Source organism: Aulonocara stuartgranti, assembly GCF_965226115.1.
Source record: "Aulonocara stuartgranti genome assembly, chromosome: 15".
In the NCBI taxonomy this organism is placed as follows: Eukaryota; Metazoa; Chordata; class Actinopteri; order Cichliformes; family Cichlidae; genus Aulonocara; species Aulonocara stuartgranti.
The window spans coordinates 34932341-34951390 of NC_138951.1; the positions used below are offsets into that span (position 1 = coordinate 34932341).

The 19050-nt window shown below is 39.3% G+C and overlaps 2 protein-coding genes across 2 annotated transcripts; one reads left to right on the top strand and one right to left on the bottom strand.

The window, feature by feature from the left end:
- Window positions 1-1468: 1468 nt before the first annotated feature.
- Window positions 1469-10073, bottom strand: LOC309689053 (pyroglutamyl-peptidase 1-like). Its single transcript, XM_082505198.1, has 5 exons — window positions 9907-10073; window positions 8140-8192; window positions 7042-7158; window positions 6214-6446; window positions 1469-5354 (listed from the first exon to the last, which is right to left on the bottom strand). The coding sequence occupies exons 1-5, from the start codon at window positions 9938-9940 to the stop codon at window positions 5159-5161; spliced, it is 633 nt and encodes a 210-aa protein (XP_082361324.1). The 5' UTR covers window positions 9941-10073; the 3' UTR covers window positions 1469-5158.
- A 1278-nt stretch (window positions 10074-11351) lies between these two features.
- lsm4 (LSM4 homolog, U6 small nuclear RNA and mRNA degradation associated) lies at window positions 11352-15057 on the top strand. The gene is made up of 5 exons (XM_082505566.1): window positions 11352-11485; window positions 12011-12052; window positions 12413-12511; window positions 12992-13172; window positions 14171-15057. Exons 1-5 carry the CDS (start codon window positions 11483-11485, stop codon window positions 14287-14289), a joined length of 444 nt encoding a protein of 147 aa, XP_082361692.1. The 5' UTR covers window positions 11352-11482; the 3' UTR covers window positions 14290-15057.
- Window positions 15058-19050: the final 3993 nt, after the last annotated feature.

A 19050-nucleotide genomic window follows, 5' to 3' on the forward strand; every position in this document is an offset into this window, starting at 1 on the left:
ACGAGTTTATCATTGAGTTTTAGGTAATTACGTTAACAGCAAAATTGTTTAAAATAGTATCAACCAAGGCAGGGTCTGCTTAAGTAACTTAAATGTGAGCATTTAGATGGCTCCTATGCCAAAATGTATTTTAAAGAATTCAATCAAATGAGAGGTCTACAAGAGCACTAAGATATGAAGGTATGTACCAAAGAGGAATGAACGTTAATAGGAGTGAGCCATGCCTGTGAATGAGAGAGGCAGGTGGAAAGGTCAAGATGCAATGAGGAGGTGGGTGAGTTGAAATACTTGGGGTCAACCATGCAAAGCAATGGACAGAGAGGTGAGAAAGAGTTAACATAGGATAAAGATGAATGTCAGGTGATTTTTCCACAGGTAATAGGTCTTGAATAATCAGGTCCTAACTTGTCTTAAAGATCTCACAGTACCATACCGCATAAATAGAGAATTTGTGGTTCTACTAGAGTTTCTAAAAGTGGAATGGGAAGAAGAGCCTTCATCTTTCAGGCCCCTCCACTATAGAATCAACTCCCTGTTTGGATTCAGGAGACAGACACTCTCTCTACTTTGAATATTAAGCTTAAAACTGATTTTTTAAAAGGGTTATAATTAGGGCTGTATCAGGCAACCCTGAAATTTCCCTTAGTTATGCCGCAAAAGGCCTAGACTGCAGGGAGCTTCCCATCATACATTGTTTCTTCTTCAATCACCTCATTTTCACTTTTTGTGTTTATGCACCACTTTGCATTCAATCCTAAGTTATTATTAATCTCTGGCTCTCTTCCACATTAGGTTTTTTGTCCCTTCTTCCTCTTCTTACCCCCAACTGGTCACAGGAGATGGCCACCTCTCCCTGAGCGTTTCTACCTGTTAAAGGGAGTTTTTCCTTTCTACTGTTGCCAAGTGTTTGCCCAGAGGGCGTTGTATGATTGTTGGGGATTTATTCCAGGGTCTTTATCTTCCAATATAATATTCTAATGCTTTTTTGAATTGGTGCTATATAAATAAAACAGAATCAAATGGAATTGGTGACAGGAGGATAGCAGCAAGAATGAAACGGGAGGGGAAAAAAAGACAGGAGGCAGAAGTGGAGGTGACAAAGTTAAAGTTAGTGACCAAGAGAAGGAGGCACAGCTTAGGCTGAATAGTTTGGAGACAAAGTTAGAGAAAAAGGCTGGGTATATTAGGATAGACCACAGAGAAGGATCATGGATGTAGTGATGGGCATGTGTGACTGAAGAGGATGCTAGAGATCTGATCTGATTAAGATATAGGCAACCTAACTTCTTCATAATATTGTGAGTTGTGACCCGTGTTTTGTGATGGTGAGTCACAATCATGTAGATGTCATTAACAATAGAGTGGAGCCTCGTGGTAATAACTGTGACAGGCCTTTCATGGTCATTGTACCAACATGTCAATTACAAGGTTTCAATAGGAGTGAGTACTGAATGGAAAAGCACAAACATCACTTGTACTTCTTTTATTTCAAAGCCTTTCCTTTACAAAGCCAGGATTACTTACTGTAACAGTACTTTGTTAATGAAGCTGAAGAGCATACCTTTCAGAGGATACTCCCAAAACACAGGTAGAGCACACACTGATATTAAAAAAAAAGAAAAAAAAAGAAAGTACTTTTTGAGGTAGCCACAAGGACAGCATCAGTACTACATCTCTGACCTGACCCACTGAGAATTAGTAAGGCCTTTTCATAAAACACATACCCAACAGCAAGGCACAGGAGGGAGTTTGGGGTCAGAGGTCACCTCATGTAAATTTGAGGCTTTAACTTTTGTGAGAAGAAATTCTGTTCTTACACAACTCTTTTTTTTTTAAACTTCTCTGCACACACAAAGTCACAAGGTAAAATATCAGCACCTAAAACAACATCAGAGATTTCTGAAACACCACAACCAAGAAATGAGCTGTGATAAAAAAGTTTAGGTCTGAGATGGAATTCAGTTATGTTCAGCTCCGTGCTTCACTTTGTGATGTACAGAACAGCATTAAAACAAAATACAAAGCTAAAAACGGCAATTTACTCAAATTTAATGGCACCAACTTGCTTAATTATTACTGAAGCACTACACAGTGTCAGGTATTATGACATAGATACAGTGGTGTGAAAAAGTGTTTGTCCCCTTCCTGATTTCCAAGTGTTTTACATATTTGTTATACTTGTCACCTATTAAACCAAGATAACCTGAGTAAATGCAAAATGCAGTTTTTACATGATGATTTCACTGATTAAGAGAGAGAAATTATCCAAAAGTAGTTGCCCTATGTGTTAATCATGAATTTACTGCGATTAACCACATTTTTTGGAAAGCTGAGTTCAGTTTCACTAAATAGACTCTGGCCTGACTACTGGCAGACCTGTTGAATCAAAAAAAATCCTTAACTATAATCTGTCTGACAAAGTGAAGCAGGTTAAAATATCTCAAAAAGCAACACATCATGCCACAATCTAAAGAAACACCTGAGCAATAAAGTCTGGGAAGGAATGCAAAGCCATGTCTAAGGCTGTGGGCCTCCAGTGAACCACAGTGAAAGTCATTATGTCATATGGAGTAGACTTGGAACAGTGGTGACGTTTCCCAGGAGTGACTGGCCCACCAAAATGACTCCAAGTGAACAGCAAGGACTCATCCAGGAGGTCACAATAGAATCCAGAATAAAATTAAAGAATCACAGACTTGTCTAGTTAAGGCCACAGCTCATGATTCAACAATAAGAACCAGACTGGGCAAAAATGGCATCCATGGGAGAGTTCCAGGAGAAAACTACTGCTGACCAAAAACAAGAGAAAGACTCATCTCACATCTGCCAAAAACATCTTGATCATCCCCAAGAGAGCTAGGAAAATGTTCTGTGCAGCATTTCAGAAAAGGAACATCATACCAACAGTAAAATATGGTGGTGGGCTGTTTTGGTGCCTCTGGGTCTGGAAGACTCGCTGTGCTAAATGAAACCAGGAATTCTGCCGTCTGCCAAAACATCCTGAAGGAGAATGTCCGGCCATCTGCTTGTGACCTTAAGCTGAAGCGCACTTGGGTTCTGAAGCAGGACAATGATCCAAAACACACCAGCAAGTCCAACTCTGAATGGCTTTGGAGTGGCCTAGGCAAAGTTAAAAAAGCAGTTTCTGCTCTAAAACCCTCCAGTGTGGTTGAATTACAACAATTCTATAAAGATGAGTGGGACAAAACTCCTCCACAGCACTGTAAAAGTCTCATTGCCAGTTATTGCAAACGCTTGATTGCAGTTGTTTCTAGTAATGGTGGCCCAAACAGTTACTAGGTTTGGGTGGCAATCACTTTTCCCACACAGGGCCATGTAGGTTCCCCTAAATAATAAACACTTTCATTTAGAAACTGCATCTTGCATTTACTTGGGTCATCTATGCCTAATATTTAAATTTGTCTGATGATCTGAAACATTTAAGTGTGACAAACATACAAAAAAAAAAGGAAGCGAGCAAACACGTTTTCACACCACTGCAGATCTATCGTTGGGGCATGAACACTGTATTTAGCAGTATATAAATGATTACAGGCCAAAATTACTTGAACTGAAGCTGTGTTAGGTGTAGGCAGTCAGATTCTCAGGAGCCAGGGAGTGATCGAGATGACAAAACACAACACAATCCAATTTTTTTTAAAAAAAAAGAAAAAAAGAGCATTTACTCTGGGAGTGTTACTGCCATCGCCATGCATTCCTGCTCTACGTCATAATCACCGTGAGGAAAAGGGTTGACAATGGAGGTCTAGAAAGCTACACAAGTTAAAGTGACAGAAAATAAAAACAAAACAGAAGCTTTCACATTGCTTGAGAAATGCTGTCCAAATTCCAGATCAAGTAAAACTGAAATACACAAGAAAAGAAAGAAACCAAGTGCTACAGAAAAGACAGGAGGCCCAATTCTGACTGAAAGCCAAGTCCAACTTCATCAAATCAGATTCTCAGATAAAATAAGCAGCTACACCTGATTTAATGACAGGAACGACAGAAAGTTAATCAAGGAAACAGTTAGAGCTGCACAACCACAAAAGAATGATTTCCAAAAGGTTTAAGATAAAATATGCAATGTCAAAGCCAGCAGGCATCCTCAGACACAAATCACAGCAAGTGTCACTATTTCACCATCCAGTGAGTCTGGGAGAGTCATGCCCAAAGTGCGCTTTAACAACAAGGCTACATGATATGAACTACTTCACTCTATATAACTCATCTGTTACAGTTTAATACAGACTTTCTACAGTTAAAATCCAGTTGTGCAGCCTTGATGTGTGACATAATTATCCCACTGAATCAATGAATGAGATCTGTGAAGTAACATTGCACATCCCGGGGCCAGATCTCAGTGGGGGTGGGGGGTGGAAAGAAGGGGGTGTTTCTGTCAGAACTGGGTCGACAAACTGGGGAAATGTGAGCTGGAACCAACCCGTTCCCTGATTTAAATAACCTTTGTCAAAGAAGGCAAATTTACAACTTCTTATAAAGAAAAAGGACTCAAGAAAACAATTCAATATAAATGAGAAAAGCACAGATAAGCTTTAGAATACAGAGAGGAGAATATGTGAAGGAAAATAAAATGAGCAGTTTACTGCTGGATGTTTCATATTAATCCATAATGCAGACTTTTATGTGTGCTACGTGAAACCTATTGTGACCAAGTAAGAAAAAAAAATCAGAGAAAGAACCATTATGATTACAGTTTCCCCCAAATGTGTCTTCTATAATAATTTTAATAACCCTACCCCTATAAGGTGCATTATTAGGAGTCACATTTGGGGTTACAGGTTATAATATCTGCCACATTAGAGACCACTTGCTGCGTCCGCATGTGAACACCACAAGCAGCATTTTGCTCCTGTGTTTATCTGGTTTTTCCTCACATTTTGCTCCAATGTCAGAATGCTTCCAGTTCTTTTAAAGCTTACGTTACAATGAGACTGTAACAGAATCAGGCCTAGCAAAGCAAGAAGCAAAGAAGCAAGACAAACTTTGAAAGCAGATTATACTGTGAAGTGTCATTATTACCAATTAAAGATACAGTTTAAAAAAAGGGGGGGGGGGAGGTTTGGCTACTTGTGATTAAGTGCAATTTCTCTTGTGTGGTAAGAGCTGGAGAGGCTAGTTGGTATATGGAGGTCACTTAGTGGAAGTGTTGTTGGCAGTGAATCTTCCCCTCAGCTTGGTCCATAAGCTCCAGCATCTCCTGGATGACGGCCTGCAGTGCACGACCCAGGTCTTCTTTACTGTAAGGCTTTCCAAGAGGAGGCACATGAATAAAGGCAGAGCGGCCGTGGCTCAGGTACAGAGAGGTGTAGTAGGTAAAATCACAGAGATACCTGTCAAAGAAGGGAGCACGGTATTTAATAAATGAAGAGACTGACTCCATAACACAAACAAACAATAAAACAGCATTTCCATGACGCAAACTCGCCTCTCAGCTGAGCCACTCAACCGTGCACATACCTTCAAAGGGCCCTGATCACTACCTGTCACACTGAAGCATTGTTATGTCACTGCTAGACCTTGACAGCAGTAAACATATTTTGCCTTTTCCCAAAGGCCAAACTGCATAACGTGACTACTGTTTATATCATTACTATAGCCTGACAGCTGTCAGTATATCAGAAACACTGCTGTTTGTGGCCTAGCAGAACAATTTCAGGCTGCCTCTGAAATCTAAAGCTTAAAGCTTCAGTCAAAACTTCTAGATTCAACTAAGACAGACTTTACTTCAAGTAAAGCATCAGTTTAGCAGCTTAAGTGCATTTATCACTGCAACTAGCAACTAGCTAATTTGTCAGCCTAGTGTAGAAACTTTCAAAAAGCCTAAATTCAAACCATGAGAAAATATAAAAATAAACTCCAGAAAGCTCAGATTCAAGTCAAAGTTCTCTGTCTGTTCATCACTGGGAACTTTGTTTTCGATCTCTTATTATAGTAAAAATAGTGATTACAGTTTCTTTCAAACATTTGCCTCAAAAAACAAAATAAAATATTAGTCAGGCTCCAAAAATTGAACTTCAGCAGAAAACGCTGATAAGGTCTCAGTATTTACAATCATAGCAACATATCTGTGCCGAGTTCTGAGCTAGCCATCTCTATTTAAAAGTACCGCCATGTGAGCAGTACATGCAACAGTTGGATGGATAAAGATACACAACTTGGTAAAAGAGAAAAAACACATTAAATAATGACCTCCCGGCATCTCTGGAGACAGACACGGCTACTCCCAGCCCTGATGCATTCACTCTTTTGCAGACCGATTCCATGTCAATGATCGAGTTGATGCAGTCTGGGCCTCCAACAACGCAGCACTGTGAATCGGGGCAGAAGCTGCTGTTGTCCAGGCCCTTGTAACCATGATTTCTTCCACACTTCTCCAGCGTGACAGTTGTGGCCATACCCGAAACTCCAACATGAACTACCAACTGTCCAACAAAGAAAACAATAAAAACACAAAGTCAGAATGACTAGACTATTGTAGGCTTCCCTTACACCTGAGGCATCCATGCTCTCGAAACAGGGCCTAGGATTATTTTACTGAAACAAAAAAAAGCAAGGAAACTCAAGATAAAAGCTCAAGCAGAATTTTACAATGTAGCCCCTTCATAGCGAGCTTTTAACAAAGGCACTTTCAAGCCCATAATTCATTGTATTGTTCATCGGGGCTTCTAACTCTTAAAGCAGCGGTCCCCGACCCCCGGACCAGTTGTTTGTTACCGGGCCGCAAGAGTTGAGGCTCGGGTGTGAAATTCATGATTTTAGTTTTTAGCACTATTTTTTTTTTTTTTAATAGTTTTTATGGTTAAGTCTGTGTCCCTGGGTCTTTTCCCGTGTGTTACGAATACATCTTTTTTGGTACTGGTACTGGTTTTATTTTGTTGTATTTATCTGCAACACCTTAAAGGCCGGTCCGTGAAAATACTGTTGGACATAAACCGGTCTGTGGCGCAAAAAAAGGTTGGGGGACGGCAGTCTTAAAGTGCAATAATGCTGTCAGGTTAAATTAGGCTCTCCTCTTACCCGTGGATGATACTGCTTCCATAATGAAGGAACCAAACTCTGGACTTGTTGGTACTCAACAGGAACCTCGTGTACATGCAGATTCACATCACTGCCCAGCCCGAGCTTCTTCAGTTCCTGTCAGAGTAAAATTAAAACCTGAAGTTTAGAAATCATTCCACATGTTGAAACATCAGTTTCAGCTTCTTCAGTTAAATTTAGATAATTTACAAAACTTGCAGTAGATAAGCCATGAAATGCATTCGTCATGCGGCGCTACGCGCTGTGGCGACCCCTTGTGAATAAAAGAGCAGCTGAAAGTAGTTTTACAGGATACTGTAGGCTGCCTCCTTTGCCTATGCTCTTATCATTTTTACTTCATGCTCACTGACATCACTGACTTCATGCTCTCTTAATGCTTTGCCATTCCCAAATGGTATAATTTTACAGTCAACTTGGCAAACAGAATGAACAAATACTTCAACCCCAAACTCAGGCTTCTTCAAAAGCAAAATCAAGAAATAAAATATGCCAAACACCGACTTCACATATAAAAACAAACAAATCTGTATCAAATTCAAAGCCAGTAACCCAACAGCTCCCCCAGTCTCCCTGCAGGACAAATAGCCCTGGACACTGACCTCCCAGCTGTATTGAAAGGAGGCTTATTTGACCACGTCTGTAACCCTGCCACAATGTGCCCTTTTGTTTGCCTTTAATATCCTTATCAAGTCCGTCTAGACACCCTGACAACCACCATCATCCCCCCCCACAAAACCTCTGACTAACCCTGCTACATAGTACGAAGCCGGCTGTCAGCATCGCAGAACTGCCGCACAAACATCTTCCAAGTGTCGGCAAAAACCACATGACAACCTTCAAGACTTTTGAAAAGCATTTTTGGAGCTAGTATAAATAAATAAATAAATAAATAAATAAATAAATAAATAAATAAATAAAAATAACACCGTCACACACTTTAACTGTATGGCACATTAACTTGTATCAAATAGACTTTTCCAAAAGTCATTTAAGTGTAAATACCAATTCTGCAAATTATTACCTCTTTATTAGATGCTAAAAAAATGAAACAAACAAACAAACAAAGCCAATAAATACCTGTACTGCTACCCAGCTAGCGTTGACAGTGTGCTCTCCAAATGGCCCGAAACCTGCAAAAGATGTCAGCTGCTGAATTAATGTGGATTATGTTTGTGGTGTCTGCAAAAACAGACTTTTTTATAAGATTTATTTATTTGTTTAAATGCTTCTACTGATATGACCTTAAAGGTAGTTTCTAATGGAAAAAGGGGGCCGTTAAAGATTTGGGTTGACTGAAATGCTGATTTGCAATATAAAGGTATACATTTCGTCTTTTATGTCAAATGCAACATCCTTTTCAGTAGCATGACTGAGATGTAATTACCTGTTGTTTGAAATTATAAACTGTTGTTTTGAAGAATGCACCTCATTATTAATAAAATAAAGACCCGCTGATGCACAACTGCAAATGAAAAACGGTAAAATCTCAGCAGCCCATGGAAATTCACTCGGGGCTGTTTATATAAGGCTCTACCACGGATTCCCCCGCCCCACTGTCTATCCTAGGGTCACTGGGTCCCTGGGGGTTGGGTGGAGAGGGGATCAGTCAGTCTGACAGGCTGATGAAAAGGAGCAGAGTGAGGGGCCGGCAGCTGCCAGCCAGCCTGCTATTGTGAAGGTGCTGTTCCCAGGCAATCTACACTTCTCCTATCAGCTGGGGAGACACGTTTCTGCACCCCTTTGTGTCTATAAACAGCAAATTAATGTGTCTGTTCTGCCAAACGTCACCATTTAACACTGCTGTTTGCACTAACGAAAATATGTTCATATAGCTGGACTTGAAATTGCATCGGAGTGTGATTTAGATAAACAAATATGTGCATACACAGTACTTGTTATATTAACAAGTATTATAAATTGGTGATTATTACATAGGGATCTAACTTTGAATCGCAAGTGATGCAAAATAAGTTTTCTGAAATACAACACAGAGACTGGTTGATGAACAGCAGCTCTAAGTCTACACTAGATTACCATAATGCAAAATAATGAGACTAAACAGGATGAACTAGCATAAAGAAACTCATTCAATAACTTATCAATAGTGGAACCTAGTCACCATCTGGGAATAGGATATGTATTTTTAGCCACAGATCTATAAAGGCATCACACACAACAACTGGACAGAGGAAGATACGAATAACTCAAAGCAATAAAGAATAAAAAACAATAATTTAGGCTAAACGGTTCATTATTAAAATCTCTCTGTATTGTGTTTTCACCTTTATCTTTTGTTCATCTATCTATATTTTGTCGATTACTGACATAACTCCTATGATATCAGTTTTTTTAAACTGAAATAATTTCAATAATGTCCCAAGTCACAACTAACAACATCTAATATTTATGAAAATATATGCATTATTACCTTTGCTGCCATATGGTATTGTGCTCAGTATTAGTGACTAATACTTCAGATGAACACGAGCTATTTGAAAGCATTTAGAAACAAATATGATACCGTAGCCATAGAGCAAAACAAATGTGTAGACAACACAAAAGGCGCTTGTTTTTGGAGGAGTAATTTGTTTACTGTCTGCGGCCTTTCAGCTGAAGTCATCTAAAACAATGGTGAGACCACCGAACCGGCCTGTAGCGTCAATAATGCATCCCCCCCAAAACTCTAAAGGGTCAAAACTCCCACAAAACAACTCGTTCCTTTCTGTACAGTTGCAACAGAGTGGAGCAGGAACGACCTGACGCCATTAATGGAGCAGCTTTAGTCTCCTCAACTTTTCCTCAACAGACAAAAGAGACAACGACAGCGGATAAAAGAGCCCAAACCTGTAACGACCACAGCCCGTTTACTGTTATCCATCTCCCGTCCCGTTCACGAGGAACCGTTGCCTCTTTTTCTCGGTCTTTACTTTGAACAGGGTTAGAACGAGAGTCTACCCCGCAGAGCTGACGGCTCCTTCTCCCACACACAGACCAAACCGGAGGTACTCCCTCCTTCCGCAGGCAGCCTAAGACGTGACGTGATTACGTCAGCAAACCCCCCGAAAAGCTACAAAAATGTATACAAAGGCAGTATACATTTTTGAAAGATTTTTTTAAATTGCTCATTTATTTATTTGTTTAATTGAAAAATATAAATCCATTCATTGCCTGCGCTGAAGATGTAACTTCAAAAATGAATATTATTTTCATTTTCTATTAAACTATTTACATTACTGTGCAAAGGTCTTGAGCTACCCGTTTTTCTTTATATTTTGCAAGTAAAATGGGAAATAGGTGCAGATATATATCGAAGCATGTGCAAACATACATGAAAATACAGAATATAAAGCAAAAAACAGAGTCTATACAATTCTAACCAGCATGAAAGTCAATATTTACCTTTATTCTTTTATTCTTCAACACAACTTGAACTCTATTAAGCTTTCTCGTGACCTTTTTTAATATGGCTGTTTTATACTTAAATGATATAGGTCAGTGTAAGTGGTATAAGAAAGAAAGAAAAAAACAAAAAGCATTTCTCTGAAAATGGTCAACTATTAGGATGGACTGTAAATGAGTTAAAAAGCAATGAATTTCTAAGGAAAAACTTTGAAAGACCTTCAGAAAGCCTGGAGAGCTGTTGCTAATAACTGCTTTAAAATAAGAAGAAAGTGGTTATTGTTGTATTCTACATTATAATGATGAACAATGTGTTGAACTCAGTGTGTTTTTGGCTGTTGACCTGCTTTTGGATTTCATGTAAATCCTGTGTCTCATATCTGAAAACTTTTCAGTTATTTGGATCATTCGCCTCCATTTCCCAGTGTATTTGTTGACTTTAACGATCAGTAGTTTCAAACAATTGGTAAGGGACTAAAAATGTAAGAAGAAAGAAGAATAAAATTCTTTAAATAACTAATCTAACTGTTTGCTCACCACCAGAACGCCATACAGTCTCCGGTTATCAGTTTTAAAATCTGGGAGAAAACATGGTTCAGATAAAGGGGATTCTCTGCTAAATTAAACACCCACTAGTAAACTATCTTTATAAATAAAACAAAATAAGTATACCTTAAGTATATCTTGGGAATAGGAGAGATGCAGCTAAAATAACATAAAAAATGCAATTTTAATATTTGATCTGATTATTTTGATGATATTTTTTACTTTACTTATTCTTATTCCTATCCCTTTAAAGTGGCAAACACGAAAAGAGATGCACATTTTAATCTTCGCACCTTTCATTTGTGCTCATTTGATATTGGAAATGCGTGTTTCTGACAGTAGGGGGCAGCATCATATAATACAGCCATGAATGCGCCTCGCCACACCGGAAGACAAAGAGTAAAAGTAGGTGGGAAAATCGTGTTAGCAAGTAAGACACTAAAAGAAAAAAAGAAACAATCAAGAAACCATCAAAATGGTGAGTTGTTAAAACTTTTATTCTCTTCAGTGGCGCTGAGTGCTAGATTTTCAGCTAGTATTTTCAGTGCTAGCAGCATCGCCTTGCCTCTCTATACTCGGTCCGTTAGCTATGGGAAGTTAGCTTAGCAGCTAAATTAAGCATCGTTTACGTAAACTAGTCGTTTTTAATAAGCATATATATCCAGACTTAACACACAGCTTTGGAAAGCTTTTAGGTCGTGCTCCACTTGCTGAGGCGGGGATTTATTATCTCGTTTAGCTCCATACTCTTGCAGCTGTAAGGTTACTGACAGTTCAGTGGAGTCGGTGAGTAAACGACGTAGACATAAAGGCACTCTTAAAAAACCTGAACATAAAATCACCTTCATGTCTTTACGCCAAACACCGCGGCTATGGAGACGTTTTCTCTGGAATAAAACACTCCTGGCTGTTTTATGCACTCTCGCTTCAGTGCTCACTTCGGTAAATGCTGTTGATTACACATCTTTTGCCATGTTTGACCTGCTTCTCTGTTGTTTTGCAGCTTCCCCTGTCTCTGCTGAAGACTGCCCAGAACCACCCTATGGTGAGACTAACCTGGACCGTGTATACAATTTTATATAACAGGCTGTAAAATAATAATAGTCATGAGGAGAGAAAGTGACATCTCAAGATTTCTTACATGTAGAAAGCAGTGAATTGTAAATGTGTGAGCAGAAAATGATTCAGGTTTCTTTTGAAATTTATACTGTATATAATTGTGGATTCAGCTCTGACTGTCTCATTTTATTTTGCTAAACTATCGCCCGTCCTAATTTCTTTTTAGAACTTTAATTGGCACAAGTTCAGTTTAGTTTTTGTAGTGAGTATTGAAACTTTTAATACAGCTGTGAATTCTGAAAACATTGTAAGACAAGCTTTCCCCCCTCGTCTTTTCTCTCTGTAGTTGGTGGAGCTGAAGAATGGAGAGACGTACAACGGTCACCTGGTCAGTTGTGATAACTGGATGAACATCAACCTGAGAGAAGTCATCTGCACATCCAGGGTAACACTGACCTTGCTCTTACATTAAACTCTAGATTAATGACTGATGGTTAAAAAAAGACAGTTTTCAGTGATTACTTGAAGCTTTCATTGTTGTGTGCAGAGTTATCATTTTATATTAAGGCTGAGTAAGTTATTTACACTTTTTGGTGGATACACCTGCTGGCTGTCTGCGCTCTGGTGTTTGTGCACAGCCCTGCTTTTCTCTAACTGTTCCAAAAACACTGATTTGGACTGAGCCACACATTAGTCTAGATAAATAGGTACAGGGAATTTTGAATGGAATGAGAGTGAACTTTTGGATTTTTTTCCCCCCCTTTTGCTGTAAATACACTACTAAAGTATTGTTTCAGTACAGATATTTCTATATATGTAGCTGTTCGGTCTTATGAGAGAGTGCTTTTTTTTTTTTTTTTTTTTAATCTTGAGTTAATTGTTAAGCCAATTTGATGAACCGAAAGCCCCACTCCACCTCTCACAGGATGGAGATAAGTTCTGGAGAATGCCTGAGTGCTACATCCGAGGAAGCACCATCAAATATCTACGAATCCCAGATGAAATCATCGATATGGTGAAGGAGGAGGTGGTTTCGAAGGGGCGTGGACGTGGAGGCGCCCAGCAGAACAAACAGCAGGGCAAAGGAAGAGGAGCAGGTGGCCGAGGTGAGAGGAAGCAGCTTTTGTTGTTCGTGCTGGATGTCTTAATAAACATGGGAGAGTACTGAGTATTGTTTCCACATTTCTGTCAGTTCTTTCCAGAGTGTTCATAAGTTAACAAATTTACACCTGATAAGTGTAAAAATAAATTATCTAAGTTCAACTTTAATTTCACTGAGGTTAAAAAATTATCGAATCCCTAACCAATCTAGGAACCCATGACTATTATCGTAATCATAGCTGAAATTTCTGACAGCTTCTACCACATACATTTATGCAAGATTTGACCAACAGGAGCCTCATAACTTTTTCTTATAAGTGTTTCATTTAAAGTCTTTTCATATCTACTACCTTCCTTTTTTTGTTCACATGAGAGGATTTTGGCTGCTTCACATCAAAACCTGATGATTTGTAAAAGATATCAAACAGATCTTTCCAGTTGGGCAGCACGGTGGTGTGGTAGTTAAAAATGTGGCCTCTCAGAATAAAGGTCCTGGGTTTGATTGCATTGTGGTTTCTGTAGGCCCCCAAATCTGCTCGCAAAGTTGGACATCCACAAATATTTTGGGGATTTGAAGGATCTATGTTAACTTAAGATACACTCTTGAAAGTCCGTACTGCTAGAGCAGTAGTACCAGATATTTCCCTATTTCCCTAGACCTAGCTAAGGTACTTTTCTTAGAAAATGAAGTTTTGATTCCCAAGTGCATCTTTCACCCCCGATTTTCTTTTTCCTCTGACAAACCTGTGATAGTCAGGTGTGAGGCATTTCCAGTTATTAAACATATATTGGTCTTTACTTGGTGTTGGTGGCAGGTTCTTTATAACTTTAAATTTTTTCTGTTTTCAATGTCACATACCAATTCTCCTTAACTGCATTATTAATTCTATTTATTTTTTTTCTATCAATTTTAAATATTAAGATTTGGTCATGTTTACAGGGGAATGGGGATACTTTCTGTTACCTGCTCTAACACAGACTTTCTCTTGTATCTTCTCTGTAGGTCTGTTTGGCAGCCGTGGCCGAGGGATGACTGGCCCCGGTCGGGGTCAGCAGCAGCAGCAGCAGCAGCAGTCGGATAAGAAACCAGGAAAACCACAGGGAATGAAGAACCAGCACTGAAGGACGACGCTGCACCTCTGACAACATCCTGTTAATCAGTGATTCTTCCTTCGGCACATGAAGAAAAAAAGTCTCTGTGGTGTGTTTTTTCTGCTGTGATCTTTGTTAGGACTGATTGTCACAGAAATCTCACTGTGAGACGTTAAGAGAAGCCGTGCTTTTGCACTGAATTTTGTTTTTTAACATCTGGAAGTTGATATTAACATTTTTTTATGAAAATGCCAGTGTATCGGCCAGAGCTGGCAGACTCCTCCTTTAGCATCAGTTTGTATATCGTTATAACAAGAACATTTTGTATCATAAACCACATTATCTAAATTCCACTTTGCATCTGTTGGTACACTGGGAAAATGTTTTTACTTTTAGTTTTTGACGGTTGTCTCCTCAGGTGTAGTTTTCATGGTGTAGTGGCCCATCTTCTGTTGCAAGAATACTTTGTTTTCCTCGTTGTTTGTGAAGTTTTGTGGTTTGAGACCTTTCTTCTTTTTTTGTCTGCTTGCTCTGCTGTGGGGTCAGTCACAGCAGGTGAACAGCAGACTGATAACCAGGAGACACAAATTCAGTCCCTGTAAATTAACACTTCTGTTAAAACGTTTGTAAGACAACCAGTTAGGATATACAGACAAAAAGATTCTCATATTCTTAAGTCTGAAATGGATAGAGTCCAACATGTGACGTGTTGGTTGGGTTTCATTTTATTTTTGTAACAAAAGACGATATTGTAATTTATTTACAGGAGAACATGAGAATAAAACAGCTTTTGTTAAAGGAGTTGTAATTATTAAGTACTCATGTCTGAGTCTCAGTTTGCTGTTCAGGGTCTTGTTCAATATTGTGGTGAATTAAGTGGTGCTGATATCAAGCTTTTCTAGTCTGAACAGTCAAAGTGCATTAATTCATACACTGATTTATTCTGTGCCTTTTGGGGCTTTTAAAGTAATGGACACACACACACATTCTGAGCCATAGGCACCACCACCTAGATATATACAGGTGAAACTCTAAAAATTAGAATATCATGCAAAAGTTCATTTAAGTAATTCAACTCAAAAGGTGAAACTAATATATGATATAGACTCAGTGCATGCAAAGCAATATATTTCAAGCCTTAATTTGTTATAATTTTGATGATTGTGGCTTATAGTTTATGAAAACCCCAAATTCAGAAGCTCAGAAAATTATAATATTGTAAGAAGGTTTAATGTTGTAGGCTCAAAGTGTCACACTAATCAGTTAATGAATCCAAAACGCCTGCAAAGGCTTCCCGAGCCTTTAATTGTCCATTAGGCTGGTTCAGTTCAGTAGGAATCTCAATCGTGGGGAAAACTGCTGACCTGACAGTTGTGCAGAAAACCATCATTGGCAGCCTCCATAAGGAGGGAAGGTAACAAAAGGTCATTTCAGAAGAAGGTGGATGTTCCCAAAGTGCTGTATCAAAGCCCATTAATAGAAAGTTATGTGGAAGAGAAAGGTGCAAAAGAAAAAGGTGCACAAGCATCAGGGATGACCGCAGCCTGAAGAAGATTGTCAGGGAAAGGCCATTCAAAAGTGTGAAGGACCTTCAGAAGGAGTGGACTGAGGCTGGAGTTAGTGCATCAAGACCTGCCACACAGACACAGATCCTGGACATGGGCTTTGTATTCCTCTTGTCAAGCTGCTCCTAAAGAACAAACAACAGAATCGCCTCACCTGGGCTAAAAGAAAAAAAAGAACTAGTTTGTTGCTCAGTGGTCCAAAGTCCTCTTCTGATGAGAGCAAATTTTGCATCTCATTTGGAAACCAAGGTCCCAGAGTCTGGAGGAAGAATGGGGAGGCACACAATTCAAGATGCTTGAAGTCCAGTGTGAAGTTTCCACAGTCTGTGTTGATTTGGGGAGCTGTGTCGTCTACCGGTGTTGATCTACTGTGCTTTGTTAAGTCCAGAGCCAACGCAGCCGTCTAACAGGACATTTCTTCATGCTTCCTTCCACAGACCAGCTTTATGGAGATGCTGACTTCATTTTCCAGCAGGACTTGGCACCTGCCCACACTGCAAAAGATACCAAAACCTAGTTCAATGACCATGGGGCAACTGTGCTTGACTGGCCAGCAAACTCGCCTGACCTGAACCCCATAGACAATTTATGGGGCATTGCCAAGAGAAAGATGAGAGACATGAGACTGAACAATACATAAGAGCTGAAGGCTGCTATTGAAGCATCCTGGTCTCCCATAACACCTCAGCAGTGCCACAGGCTGATAGCATGCATGCCATGCTGCATCGAGGCAGTAATTCATGCAAAAGGGGCCCAAACCAAGTACTGAGTACATATGTATGATTATACTTTTTAGAGGTCCAAAATTTCTCTCTTTAAAATCCTTGTTTTATTGATTTCATGTAATATTCAAATTTTCCGAGATTTTGAAATTGGGGTTTTCATAAGCTGTAATGATCAACAAAATCATAAAAAGTAAAGGCTTTTAATATCTTGCTTTACATGTAATTAGTCTCTGGCATATATTAGTTTGACCTTTTAAGTTGAATTAGTGAAATAAATGAACTTTTGCATGATATTCTAATTTTTTTGAGTTTCACTTGTATAAAGTAAATACTGAGTCTGTACAATTCTAATAAGCTTGGAAGTCAGTATTTGGTATGATCACCTTTATCCTTCAACACAGCCTGAAATGAACACCATCCACACAGATACAGCAGCCAGGGAAGAAGAAGAATATCATATGAAAAAGGCCCGGAGTAAATGTGGTTATCCTAGCTGGAATTTTGTCAAAGCTGGGAAGACACCTAAAAAAGGCTCAAGGAGAGCAGGACAACTGTTGCCTAAGCAGAAACCTCTACTGGTCCCTTATGTGTCAGGAGTATCGGAACAGCTGAGATACATTTACTCTAAACACCACGTCTGCGTGACTTTAAAACCCAAAAACACGCTGCACCAAAAATTAGTTCACCCAAAGATCTGGTCCACTGACACAAACAGAGTAATATAGTGTACGCTGTTAAGTGCCAGGAGGATTGCCATGATTTATACATTGTAGAGACCAAACAACCTCTGGCTAAGTAGATGCCACAACACAGAAGAGCTAACTCGTCAGGCCAGGACTCTGCAGTCTATTTACACCTACAGGCCGGTGGACACTCTTTCAATGATGAAGATGTACACATCCTGGACAGGGAGGAATGCTGGTTTGAGCGTTTGGAGTCAAGGAGGCTATTTACATGAAAAGGGAAAGAGGAGGAGCCGTAGGGATACATCTTTCACCATCTTGCAATGCTGTGATTGGAGACATTCTCCAAATCTATGTGACTTGTATTCATGGCCATTGATCAGTGGTCATTACAATTTGCATGTTAATGATCAGGAAACTGACCTCATAGCCTGGTTGCGGGGGTGGGGGGTGGGGTCTATCCCAGCCATTCTATTGTATCTCTTGCTTCGTGTTTAAGGTCACTGTCTGCTGGAAGGTGAGTCTCCTTCCCAGTCTCAAGTCCTTTGCAGCCTCCAACAGGTTTTCTTCCAGGACCTTCCAGGATTTTCTTCCAGGTTCTTCCAGCTCCATCCATCTTCCCATCAACTCTGACCAGCTTCACTGTCCCTGCTGAAGAAAAGCATCCCCACAGCATGATGCTGCAACCACCATGTTTCACAGTGGGGATGGTGTGTTCAGGGTGATGAGCAGGCAGTGTTACTTTTGCTCCTCACGTAGCGCTTTGTATTTAGGCCCAACTTTAGTCTTATCTGACCAGAGCACCTTCTTCCACACAGTTGCTGTGTCCCCTTCATGTCTCCTGGCAAACTGCAAAAGGCACTTTTTATGTATTTCTGTCAACAATGGCTTTTTTCTTGTCGCTCTTCTTTATAGGCCAGATTTGTGGAGTACACGACTTACAGATTCTCCCCACATGAGTTGTGGATTTTTCCAGCTCCTCCAGAGTGACCGTGGGCCTCTTAGAAACTCCTCTGACCAGTGCTTTCCTTGCTCAATCTAACCCTACAACTTTTATCTACATCCATGTCTCCTTTTTGTACCACATAACAATTATGTGCTACTTTGTGTTGGTCAGTCACTGACAATCTCAATCGAAAACATTGAAGTTTGTGGCTGTAAGGTGACAAAATGTTTAAAAGTTGAAGGGGTATGAATTTTTTTCAATGCACTGTAAACAACCATAAAACATAAATATGTTATTGTATTAAAATTTTTAAAAACACTATTGATTTACTCACAATGAATCATAAAATAACCAGATAATCTAAGTCAGACAGTCTCCTAAAGCTGAACAGATTTTTTTTTCAGAGGGGGTTAATTTTCAATAAGTGACTGAAAATGTGTAACTATGGCAGAAATAATACATTTTAGGTCACATGTGTGTTACAACTACTTCATTGACTATATCAGAGGAAACATTTTCCAATGTACTTTAATCTTTTAGCAGATACACAACAAATAATCAATACAGGATACTTGATATACGTAAGAAAAAATACAATTTTGTCTCTGAGTGCTGGTCAATAGTAAAAATATACTTGATAAAAAAAAAAGAAAGCAGAAAAAAAAGAAGAAATGTGTACATAATCCTTCGACATAAAGGGTAAATCAACAAAGTTTCACACTATATGATTGTCAAATTCAACAATGCATTTCTGAATTTTCTAAATAACTCTTAGTAACTTTTTTAGATTGACAAAATGCAACACATGAGCAGGTGGCTCATATCGAAGAAATAATGCACTTGTTTTATCTGCCTTGCTGTGTATCATTGTT